Source organism: Hemitrygon akajei, chromosome 6 (assembly GCF_048418815.1).
Source record: "Hemitrygon akajei chromosome 6, sHemAka1.3, whole genome shotgun sequence".
Lineage (NCBI taxonomy): Eukaryota > Metazoa > Chordata > Chondrichthyes > Myliobatiformes > Dasyatidae > Hemitrygon > Hemitrygon akajei.
The window spans coordinates 115,113,970-115,127,074 of NC_133129.1; the positions used below are offsets into that span (position 1 = coordinate 115,113,970).

The 13,105-nt window shown below is 41.8% G+C and overlaps 1 protein-coding gene across 8 annotated transcripts in view; it reads left to right on the plus strand.

Moving 5' to 3' along the window:
• Positions 1-13,105, plus strand: part of LOC140729395 (SITS-binding protein) — a 181,461-nt gene that overhangs the window by 11,077 nt on the left and 157,279 nt on the right. For all 8 annotated transcript variants that reach the window (XR_012099318.1, XR_012099319.1, XR_012099320.1 and 5 more), the window contains exon 2: positions 4,855-5,026. Coding sequence is in view for 5 of the 8 variants with exons in the window: in XM_073049081.1 (XP_072905182.1) it covers positions 4,855-5,026 (172 nt within the window). In the remaining 3 variants the exon portion in view is untranslated. The remainder of the gene's footprint in view (positions 1-4,854; positions 5,027-13,105) is intronic.

The window sequence follows — 13,105 nt, forward strand, 5'->3', positions numbered from 1 at the left end:
TATGGCTGAACTTTAAAAAATATATACATTACAGTTTACATGCTGCCCATGTCACATGGGTTGTACCCAAGTACCCAGTCTCTCTCAGTGTGGTTGATGGAATTTTACAGGAACAGTGGCTTTAGCACCACTGAATGATTTACTACAAGGAGATATTATGCAGAAAGTGATTCATACTGTTCTTAGAGCCTCCATACCAAGCTGTGATGTAACCAGTCAGAATGCTCTCACCCATACATCTATAGAAATTTATGTCTTTGTTGAAATATTATCGATAAAACTAATTGTGCAACTGTGGATTTGTGATTCATCCTCTTCCCCACCCCCACCCAATCATTTTGCCATGTTCATGTCCAAACCAAGAATGGCAGTTAGTTAGTTTTATCAATGCCTCCTCTTTGTTTCTAGTTTAATTCCATTGAATAAGTTAAAATTCCATATTATCTTATGAAATTTGAGTTCACTTCATCTAGCTTATTCAATCATCAGGAATAGTGTTCCAGTGAAATTACACTGTACTGCGTTGTACGTGCTTGGTTGGTAATCTATTCAGGAGATCTCAGGCTAATGTAACTCAGTGTATTGGGTTAAGTTCACGTGCAACAAAGGGATGGAAAATTAGGTTAGAGGCAGGAAGGGTGAATGAGGTTGGTTTACTGTTGACACAGGATCCATCCAGAGAATAGAGTCTCTGCATAAATTGTATTGGCAATAAATACCAACAGTGCTGTATTTTCAAATTGTTACTTTTAATATTGGACAATTTTATAGGCAATAACCAGTGTTGGGGACACCCAGTGCCAGGACCCAATATGGTCACATTACAAAGGGCACAGCCTCTCCTTAAGTAATCAGCATTCTTCTTCATTCCTTTTGGAAGCATGAGTGCAAATGTTAGGCAAAGGCTGAATTAAGCAGGGGAATTACTCCTACCGAAGGTGATTTGGTAGACTGGCCATACACAGTAGCAAGAGGTAAAATTGGTGAGGAAACTCCACTAAAGGCTAGTGTCTACATGGAAGTTTTACTGAGATTAAATAGCAGAGAGCACAGTGTGAAAATGAGATTAAATAGCGAGGAGTTGTGTAAGTGTAAATAGAAAATACAAACTATAATAGGATGGAATGGATATGGAGGGTAGAAGGAGATGAAAAAACTGTGAAATGTATATGGGTCATGGAATGAGGTTAGTATATTTAATGAACATTTAATCTGCTGTTTTATAATTGTTTAGTAGAGGACAATTTATTTTCCACAATTATATTAAATGTTTCCACCAAAAAGAAATTCAAGACTGTAGTCCATAAATATTGTTCTTCATTAATAAATGCAGTAAAGTACATTGCTGTCATTCAGCTGTATTGTGCAAGGCAGATCATTTGCATGCCTGACATCAGAAAGAGACACTCTATTCCATGCCCTAACACAGAAAGAAATTACCAGGTAGACAAAACAAAAGATTCAAAAATGTGCTCAGAGTCTCCATGAAAGATGCAATATCCCCATTGACTCTTGGTGGTCTCAATCTTTTGACATTCAACGGGGAGTACTGAGGTCTCCAAGTCCACATATCAGGGAAACACAAAAGCCCTCTGTATATGGGAAGGTGTGAACTACCTCTCCAGCTACAACCTCTCTGCCCATCTGTAGGAGAGAGAAGAGCAAGAAGCAGGTGCTAGAGTGGCTGTCCCCCTTAACAATAAGTACTCCTGCTTGAGTACTGCTGGGGAGGGGCGGCCTACCTGGGGGAAGCAACAGTGGTTGCACCTGTGGCACAGAGTTTGGCCATGTGGCTCAAAAGGGTAGAGAAAGGAAGAGGATGGCAGCAATGATAGGGGACTCTGTAGTTAGGAGGTCAGACAGGCGATTCTGTGGACGCAGGACAGAAACGCGGATGGTAGTTTGCCTCCCAGGTGCCAGGGTCCAGTATGTTTCTAATCGTGTCCACGCTATCTTGAAGTGGGAAGGAGAACAGCCAGAGGTTGTGGTATATATTGGTACCAATGACATAGGTAGGTAAAGTGAGGAAGTCCTGAAAACAGACTGCAGGGAGATAGGAAGGAAGTTGAGGAGCAGGACCTCAAAGGTAGTAATCTTGGGATTACTGCCTGTGCCACGTGACAGTGAGTATAGGAATAGAATGAGGTGGAGGATAAATGCATGGCTGAGGGATTGGAGCACAGGGCAGGGATTCAGATTTCTGGATCATTGGGACCTCTTCTGGGGCAGGTGTGACCTGTACGGGTTGCACTTGAATCTGAGGGGGACCAATATCTTGGCGGGGAGGTTTGTAAAGGCTACTGGGGAGAGCTTAAACTAGAATTGCTGGGGGGTGGGAACCTAACTGAAGTGAATGAAGAAAGGGTGGTTGGCTCACAAATAGAGAAAGCTTGGAGACAGTGCGAAAGGGAGGATAGGCAGGTGATAGAGAAGGGACGCGCTCAGTCCGATGGTTTGAGATGTGTCTATTTTAATGCAAGGAGTATTATGAATAAAGCGGATGAGCTTAGAGCGTGGATCAACACTTGGAGCTATGATGTTGTGGTTGTTACAGAGACTTGGATGGCTCGGGGCAGGAATGGCTACTTCAAGTGTCAGGCTTTAGATGTTTCAGAAAGGACAGGGAGGAAGGCAAAAGAGGTGGGGGCGTGCACTGTTGATCAGAGATAGTGTCACAGCTGCAGAAAAGGAGGAAGTCATGGAGGGGTTGTCTACGGAGTCTCTGTGGGTGGAAGTCAGGAATAGGAAGGGGTCAATAACTTTTTTTTTTATAGGATGTTTTTTTTATAGACCACCCAACAGTAACAGGGACGTCGAGGAGCAGATAGGGAGACAGATTCTCGAAAGGAGTAATAATAACAGGGTTGTTGTGGTGGGAGGTTTTAATTTCCCAATTATTGACTGGCATCTCCCTAGAGTGAGGGGTTTAGATGGGGTGGAGTGTGTTAGGTGTGTTCAGGAAGGTTTCTTGACACAATATGTAGATAAGCCTACAAGAGGAGAGGCTGTACCTGATTTGGTATTGGGAAATGAACCTGGTCAGGTGTCAGGTCTCTCAGTGGAAGATCATTTTGGAGACTCTATCTCCTTTACCATAGCATTGGAGAGGAATAGGAACAGACAAGTTAGGAAAGCGTTTAATTGGAGTAAGGGGAAATATGAGGCCATCACGCAGGAACTTGGAAGCATAAATTGGAAACAGCTGTTCTCAGGGAAACATACGGAAGAAATGTGGCAAATGTTCAAGGGATATTTGTGTGGGGTTTTGCGTAGATACGTTTCAATGAGACAGGGAAAAGATGGTAAGGTACAGGAACCATGGTGTACAAAGGCTGTAGTAAATCTAAACAAGAAGAAAAGAAGAGCTCATGAAAGGTTCAAAAAACTAGGTAATGTTAGAGATCCAGAAGATTATAAGGCTAGCAGGAAGGGGTTTAAAAATGAAATTAGGAGAGCCAGAGGGGGCCATGAGAAGGCCTTGGCAGACAGGATTAAAGAAAACCCCAAGGCGTTCTACATTTATGTGAAGAGCAAAAGGATTAGACGTGAGAGAATAGGACCAATCAAGTGTGACAGTGGAAAAGTGTGTGTGGAACCGGAGGAGATGGCAGAGGTACTTAATGAATACTTTGCTTCAGTATTCACTACGGAAAAGGATCTTGGCGATTGTAGGGATTATTTGCAGTGGACTGAAAAGCTTGAGCATATAGATATTAAGAAAGAGAATGTGCTGGAGCTCTAGGAAAGCATCAAGTTGTATAAGTCACCGGGACCAGACGGGATGTACCCCAGGCTACATGGGAAGCGAGGGAGGAAATTGCTAAACCTCTGGCGATGATCTTTGCATCATCAATGAGGATGGAAGAGATTCCGGAGGATTGGAGGGTTGCAGTTGTTGTTCCCTTAATCAAGAAAGGGAGTAGGAATAGCCCAGGAAGTTATAGACCAGTGAGTCTTACTTTAGTGGTTGGTAAGTTGATAGAGAAGATTCTGAGAGGCAGGATATACGAGCATTTGGAGAGGCATAATATGATTAGTAATAATCAGCATGGCTTTGTCAAAGGCAGGTCGTGCCTTACGAGCCTGATTGAATTTTTTGAGGATGTGACTAAACACATTGATGAAGGTAGAGCAGTAGATGTAGTGTGTATGGATTTCAGCAAAGCATTTGGTAAGGTACCCCATGCAAGGCTTATTGAGAAAGTAAGGAGGCATGGGATCCAAGGGGACATTGCTTTATGGATCCAGAACTGTCTTGCCTACATAGGCAAAGAGTGTTTGTAGATGGGTTATATTCTGCATGGAGGCCGGTGACCAGTGGTTTGCCTCAGGGATCTGTTCTGGGACCCCTACTTGATTTTTATGATTTTTATAAATGACCTGGATGAGGAAGTGAGGGATGGGTTAGTAAATGTTCCTGATGACACAAAGGTTGAGGGTGCTGTGGATAGTGTGGAGGGCTGTCAGAGGCTACAGCAGGACATTGATAGGATGCAAAACTGAGCTGAGAAGTGGCAGATGGAGTTCAATCCACAAAACTGGAGTGGAAGGAAGGCATCCTGAATCAGGAGGGTGTGCCTAGGATAAGAGAAGAAGAAGAAGAAGAAGAAGAAAGAATTCAGCAAAAGCTTTACTGAGAGTGCATATTAAAAGTGGAATTTTCTATCACAAAGAGTACTAGAGACTGACTACAGCAGAAAACCCGATAAGTACATGAGTGGAAATGGTTTAGATTACACAGTCTGAGTTAGATAAACAACGGTGTAGATTGATAAGGATCGATGATCTCTTTCTATGTGATTTTCTGCATAGTCTGGGTTTTGTGTAATTGGATTCTCTTTACCTTGTCTACAGGATTGCTTTTCCATGGTGAATGTATCCTGGTATGGAGGAGGAAGTATGCACTTACAGTACTGGCCCATAAACAATGCAGACATCGACTGGCAGCCATTCATTATCAGTGATCTACAAGACACACCCACTGGTTATGGATCAGTATTAGAGAGATACTTCCTTGGATCAACAGGTAAGTTTTCTTTCCGATGTTACTATACATAATTTGTACTATTGAAAATTTTGGATTAGCTTAGTTCCATAGCTGAATGCAGGTTGGTTATAAATAAATTAGTGTAACAATTCATAGCCAAAAGCATAATTAAGAGGGGAGTTAATCATCTTTCCTGCCTTTCTGAACCTGTTGGGAATGAGCAGAATAAGCCTTTGAATAAGGCAGATGTACTTTTATTGATGGAGTTAGATGTGTATAACACAGAAATGGGACCATTGGTTCACAGTGCCCATGCCAACCATCTTGCCCACCTAAACTAATCCCATTTAACTCTAAATACTTTAATCTTTAAGTCAGTCTATTTGAATGTAATTCTTTATTCTTATAATTGTTGAATGTTATTTTTATTGCATGTTGCACCGCTACACAGCAAATTCCTAATACATGTAAATGTATATGGTGAAAAATGTTAATCTTTGAGCCCTGATTTAACCTCATTAGCTTCATATCTTTTTCTACCATGCTCAGTCAAGTGCTTCTTAAACATAGTTGTATTGCCGTGGTTCAGGTTTTACTGCTATGCTGTTGGTATTTCATTTTAGCAGTTCTGTAAGAGCAGTAGGTTCTTCTTTTAGTATGTTTGGGTTTGAGCTAAAGATAAGGGGGTGTGATGTTCATACTTAGGAATGCAGTCTCGTCCAATCAGGATGGTGAATTTGGAGGAAGGTTCTAGAGAACGCTTGGCAGAGAGGTTTTTTGTGATGGACACTAGTGTGGATCAAGGCCTTTTTGGCAGGAGCTGGGAAAGGACACGAGGGAATGATGGCTGATGATGCCGTCCCTGTTGCACAAGGTGCTTTGTGCAGATGAATGGCTTCAAGGAGATGGACGAATACCCACATGGTGGAACTCGTTTGTTTGAGATAGATTTCAAGTGGCATTCGGAAGATGCTCTGGGCTTTCATGTAGACAGTGTCCAGCGGTGAGTTAAAGCCAACTTCAAGATGAGCTCCAACTTAAGTGCACATTTGGTCTGGGTTAACAGTAATGGGCCCTTTTTCTTTTTTTCTTTTCCACTAACTGTTTGAAAAAGCTGAAATTCGTCAATATACTTTCTTTATAATTGTGTGGAGTGTACGATCTGTTATTTCATGCTGACAGGTAATTGCAAGTGGGCAGCATTTACATAGTGTTTGTTCAGATTGGGGTTTGGATAGGTGAAACAGCCCAGCCTCCCAGTTTTGTTGGGACCAAAGTCATATTGACCCTAGATGTATGCAGTACAAGAAAGGTGGTTTTCTTTTAGATGTAAAACTACACTTGAAAGAACAAGAACATGGGGTCCTGATCACTTATTCTACAAAATTAATCAGTATTGCTGCAAAATAAATAGCATGACATTGCATCTTTCATGAAAACAGGCACAAAAGTAGCACTTCACAGTAGTTTGTGAATAGTTTGTTTAGGCAATGCAAATATTATTTTGTTAGTGTATGAAGGACAAAGCAGCATCTGCACAAATGCCTCAATTTGTAGGACTTTAGCATGGATCAACTGTGTGTAATTTCAGGAATTTGGCAGAAGTTCAAACAAATCCATGGCTGGTGTTCCGAAAGGGGCAGTTCTAAACGGGGACCACTGATGGAAGTAGTAGGACATCTTGGACTGATCTAACATGGAGATATGTTATGACATTGAAGCAACTACCTTTTTTCTCCAGTGCTCATTTACATGTTAAGTAGAAGAGATCATCAAAGGAAAAGACTGGAGTGTCAGAAAATATCCCAAAATGCCATTTGCAAAATCATAAGAAATCTGATCCATTGTTGCCTTCCTTGTAGAGATATTGGTCTTGCTGTTAAGGAGAATACAGGTGGTTATACATTTTCCTATTAGGACTTGCTTTTCTGGGCCAGACCAGTGCTTTTCTCACTGTACATTTGGGCTCTAGTATTGCAGCAGTGTTGTCAAATATACTTTGTAGAACTGTTAATATTATTATCATGCCACTGAGCAATCTCAATGCACAGGCATTACATGCTTAAAGATCCGTGATTCAAAGTCGTACATTGCTATGAGTAAAAAAAAATGATAGCTGATTGTATCTCATCAGCATTTTTGGACCTTAATTCATCTGCATTGTTCAGAAAAGTTGTGGGCTGCGTGACTGAACTTCAATGTAGGTTATTAGGTCTGGTGGTTTTTTTGGGACTAGTTGTATTATCTTGGCTGCTGTGTTTTCTCCATCACAATAATGATGTTGTCCTTGAAAATACTTTATTGACTCTGTGACATGCCAAAATCATGAAAGCTGCTACTACATGATGTGAGACTTATTCGATATAAATTGTGTATATGTTTATCCTTGACATCTATCCAAACAGCTGAGATCAGACTGAATTATTCCCCTACTATCTGTGCAACTATTTGTATTGACTTCTCTGTACTGAAAAGCACTTACACTATTTCTTAGATGTATGGGCAGTAAAGCATGCTATCTTACCCTTCTATTGGAGATCCATGACTCTTTGATAATGGATTTCAAATCTAAACTGATTGATGTTGATCCCTATTGGGTTAGTTTTCTTTTGGTAATTAGTCCACTATTCATACATTAGTCTAATCCCCAAATCCCAAATTTGTCTGCGTTTGTTGCACTCCGGATTCTGTCTGACCTCTCTATAACTCTGTCTGCATTCAAGAAGTATGAGAGGAAACAAAGTACAAGTGAAGAGCATCAAACCCATTGGCAGGGGTTGTCAGTGGAGGTAGTGGTAGAGCAGCAACAGCTTGAGTTTCAGGGAGCAATTCAGAAGACACCGGATCAATTCATTCCAAAGAAGAAGCATTTGAGAGGGAATTGTGGCAGTCAAGGGGAGTCAAACACATAAAAGTAAAAGAGAGGTCATACAATATAGCAAAAACAGTGGGAAACTAAAGGATTGGAAAGCATTTTAAAACGAACAAAAGGCAACTTTAAAAAAAGCTAAGGAGAGAAAAGATGAAATATGAAGATAAACTAGCCAATAATATAGAAGCGGATACCAAAAGTTTTTTTCAGATATATAAAGAGTACAAGAGAGGCAGGAGTGGATATTAAACCGCTGGAAAATGACATTGGAGAGGCAGTAATGGGGAACAAACTGAATGAGTATTTTGCGCCAGTCTTCACTGTGGAAGATGCCAGCAGTATGCTAGAAATTCGAGAGTGCTGGGGGTAGTTGCTATTACTAAGGAATAGTTGCCTGGGAAGCTGAAAGGTCACTGATAAGGTAGATAAGTCACTTGGACCAGATGGACTACACCCCAGAGTTCTGAAGGAGGTAGCTAAAGATATTGTGGAGCATTAGTAATGATCTTTAATGAAACATTAAGATTCTGGAATAGTTCTGGAGGACCGGAAAATTGTAAATGTGGCTACGGTCAATTATGGAAAACCCTGAACATCCTCTACATAGCACCATCCAGAGACAGAGAAGCAGTTTCAGCGACAGGTTAATATCGATGCAATGCTCCTCAGACAGGATGAAGAGGTCAATACTCCCCAATGCCATTAGGCTTTACAATTCAACCGCCAGGAGTAAGATATGTTAAAGTGCCGGGGTTGATTGTATTTAATGTATCTAAGTAAACTACTTAAGAACTTTTTAAAAGCTATTATTAATGCTTTTTGAGAGAGTGATTTAGATGCATATCATATTTTTACTGAGTAATTTATGTAATTAGTTTTGCTAAAACAAGTGTATGGGACATTGGAAAAAATGTTGAATTTCCCCATGGGGATGAATAAAGTATCTATCTATCTACTCTTTAAGAAGGCAGGGAAGCAAAAGACAGGAAATTATAAAGCAGTTAGTCTGACTCCAGTAGTTGGCAAAATGTTAGGGTCCATTATTAAAGATGAGGCTTTGGTGGACTTTGAAGTACATGTTAGAATAGGCTGAAGGTAGGATGGTTTCTTTAAGTGGATTCATTGCTTGACAAATCTGTTAGAATTGAGGAAATAACAAACAGGACAGACATAAGAAAGTCAGTGGGTATTGTTTACTTGGATTTTCAGAAGGCCTTTGACAAGGTGCCACACATGAGACTGCTAAACAAGATAAGAGCTCATGGTTTTACAGGAAAGATACTAACATGGACAGATTGCTAGAGGGTAGAGGCCAGGAATAAGCAGAGACTTTTCTAGTTGGCTGCTAGTCATTAGTGGTATTTCACAGGGGTGTACACTACTTTCCATGTTACATGCTAATAATCTGTGTGACGGAATTGATGGTTTTGTGGCCAGGTTTATGGATGATATAAGAATGGGTGGAGGGGCAGGCAATGAAGGGTCTGTAAAAAGCTGTGGAGACATAAGAAGAGTGAGCACTTGAGTGGCAATAGAAGACAATGCAGGGTCATGCACTTTGGTAGAATGAATAAGGGTATTGACTATTCTCTAAATGGGGAATGAATTCAGAAATTGAAGCTGCAAAGGAATTTGGGAGTCCTAGTGCAAAGGAATTTGGGAATTCCCTAAAGGTTTACTTGCAGGTTGAATTAGTATTAAGGAAGGAAAATGCAACGTTAGCATTTATTTTAAGAGAATGAGAATATAAAAGTAAAATTGTAATGCTGAGGCTTTTTAAGTCATAGGTGAGGCCTCACTTGTAGTATTCTGATCAGTTTTGGGCCCCTCATTTAAGATAGGTTATGCTGACATGGGAGAGGGTCCAGAGGAGGTTCATAAGAATGATCCCAGGAATGAAAGGGTTAACACATGTAGAGCATTTTCTGGTTATTGGCCTGCAGTCAATGTAGTTCAGAAGAATGACGGCTGTGGAGGCCAAGTCTAGGTATACTTAAGCAGAGGTTGATAGGCTCTTGATTAGTAAGGGTGTCGAGGTTATGGGGTTGAGAGTGAAAATAAATCATCCATGATCAAATGGTGCTATAGACTCAATGGGCTAAATCTTCTAATTTATCTCCTATGTCTTATGGATTTATGGTACAGATAGTGGGGCTGTTGCTTCCCTGCTCTAGCAGTCTGGGGTATGTGCTGACCTCTAGTGCTGTGTGGTATTTGAATTTTCTCCTTGTGACAAAGTGGGTTTCCCTTGGATATTCTAGTTTCCTCCAATATCCCAATGACATGTGGGATTGTAGGTGAAATTTTTCCAGTAGGTGTGTTGGGAGAATTAGATGGTTTGAGTGTAGGATTTGTCTAAAAGGATGGTTGTCTGTCAGTGAATGGGCCAAAGGGCCTGTTTCCATGCTGCAAGACTCAGTGACTTCTGAGGTGGTGCAGCTTTACCAATCAGAGGGTGACCAATACAATCAGTACAAATGGGTTAAATCAACAACGTCAAGCTACTTTCATTCTTGGTTATACTGTGACTTATAACAAAACCGTTACCTGACAAACTGACATTATCACAGACCTAGGAAAGTATAGTTTTATATGATTATCATTATCACACCCCAGTGTTTTCCTCAGCCCTTTTTATAGATCACCACTAACCTTATTGTTGGTAATGAACCCATAAGTGAAATCTAGATTCCTGAGTTTAGGAAGTGGGAAATAGTAAGTTTATCCATCTCATAAGAGATCTCTCCCTTAATCCTTTCTGTTCCTTAATCTTTTCTATTTACCTTGGTTCACTAGCCCATTGGAAGTATTGCTAATGAAAATATATCTGTCATAAATTAAAATGTATTAATTGAGATAGCATCAACTACATTTTTGGGACTGATTTTCAAACTTCTTCAACTCTTTGCCCAAGATAATGCTTAGTAACTTATCTCCTGAAAGTTTTGGTTTTATAATCATTCTTGTGATTTTTTGTTTTTGCTACCCTCACACCAACTTCCTGGGAAGTTGTGTCTAGATCTGTATATAGTAATTTTTGTGTGTGGATGGAGTATTTGCTCACAGGGTGTGTGTGAGGCGTCTAGTGTAGTAGTGCTTGTAGTTAGTGCATGTTATATGCTGTATGCTGCATAGTGCTCTCTGCTTGCAGCTATTGCCGCTGGCTAGCCCTCTCAACAGAGGGTGAAAAGAGGAGACGAGTGTGTAAGCCTCCTCCTGCCAGTACAGAGCCTCTCCACCACCAAGACTCCTGCAGTGCCTCCTCGGGCCCACACGCGGAAACTGGGTGTCTTACAGTCCCAGGCTAAACTACAGGGTTTCTCGGAGCAGCAGTGGGCCTCAGAGACGTGTGCAGGCCCACCACTGTGTGGATGCACCCTGGCACCCATCAACCACCATCCCACCTATGGGCAAATAGCCCCACTGCCTTGTGGTAAGTCTGTTGAGACAAGGCTAAGGGAGCACTCCCTGACTGAAAAGCAATGCGCTGGCAGTGCGCAATAGGCGGGCCTTAACAGACCAAGGATCCAGCAGCCCCCTGCAGCCAAAATGTGGGACCGGTTGTCCTGGGTTCACCCTTGCCACCATGATTTACCTCATCATGGTGAAGATAGTGCTAGCAGTTGGGACTAAGTGGCAGCTGTTTTCAGCAGACCCTTGTGCGACTGAGCAGTCCTATTTAGGGACCACACTGCTCACCCCAATTGGGGAAGGGCCTAGAAAAGGTGGCCTAAAAATTGCCCATTCAATCACTCACCTGGATAGGTTACCGCGTCTATTGGGCTATTCCACTACTGCGGTTGAAATAAGAAACAATACAACTTAAAACTGTCAACGTGGAATGTAAGGACTCTTCTGGACTCATATGGCATCTCTGACAGACCTCACCAGAGAACAGCCTTGATCGCTGCTGAGCTGAGGTGCTACAACATCAACATTGCTGCCCTAAGTGAGACCAGGCTCCTGGATGAAGGATCTTTAACAGAGGAAGGATGGGTTACACCTTCTTCTGGAAAAGTTTCCCCCCAGGTGGACAGCATCTCCATGGAGTAGGATTGGCCATCAAGTACACCTTTCTACCAAGTCTCACAGAAACACCTGTTGGAAAGACTAATGACCCTCCGTATCCCCCTGGCAAAGAAACGTTATGCCATGCTTCTCACTGCCTGTGCACCAACTTTGCCATCTGAGAATGAGGCCAAAGAATGCTTTTTATTATTGGATGAAGCTCTTTGCTGGATCCCTATGAATGATAAGATCCTTTTGCTTGGGGACTTCAGTGCTAGGGTGGGACAGAACAATAGGATATGGAGTGGAGTGCTAGGTAGGCATGGAATTGGCAAGGTTAATGCAAATGGCATGAGGCTACTTACTCTTTGCTCTGAGCATAACCTTACCATAACCAACGCCATCTTCCAGCAGAAGGCAAAATATAAGACCTCATGGATGTACCCTGGCTCTAAACATTGGCACGTGATCAACTTCATCATTGTGAGACGTAGTGACATCAAGGATGTTGTCATCACCCGTGTCATGAGAGGTGCAGAGTGCTTTACTGACCATCGTATGATTGTGGCCAAGCTCCATATGAAAGTGCGTCCCCCCTTGCGGCTGCAAAAACCCAATAAAAAGCAGATAAATTGCAACTGCCTGAGAAACACAGAAGCAAGAAGTGAGTTTTGATGCATCCTAGCTGAGAAACTAAGGGAGCTGGAACCTTGTCTGAGTTCAGAAAATACCATGGAACAACAGTGGACCTATATCAGCTCTACGCTCTATGAGGCAGCAGCCCAATCCATCGGCCATAAGAGCAGGAACCACCAAAACTGGTTTGACGATAACTCAGATACTATCCACAACTTGCTTAAGGACATGCAGAAAACACACCGGGCAACTTTAGATAACCCTTCATCCATCAGCATCAGGCAGCATTGGCAGGCAGCTCGGAGGAAAGTGCAATAGGCAATACGGGCCATACAAAATGAGTGGTGGACTGAAAAGGCATGTGAAATCCAGTCCTTTGCTGATAATAATGACATGCATAATTTTTACAATGCTGACAAAACCATCTACGGCCCAATAAATCAATGCTTTACTCCCTTGAAAACAACAGATGGTCAAACACTTATGAAGAATCAGAATACCATTCTGCTGAGGTGGGCTGAGCATTTTAACACCCTGCTTATTCAGGATTCTGACACAGATCCCATCATCCTGGATGAACTGCCTGAACTTCCTCCTATCCA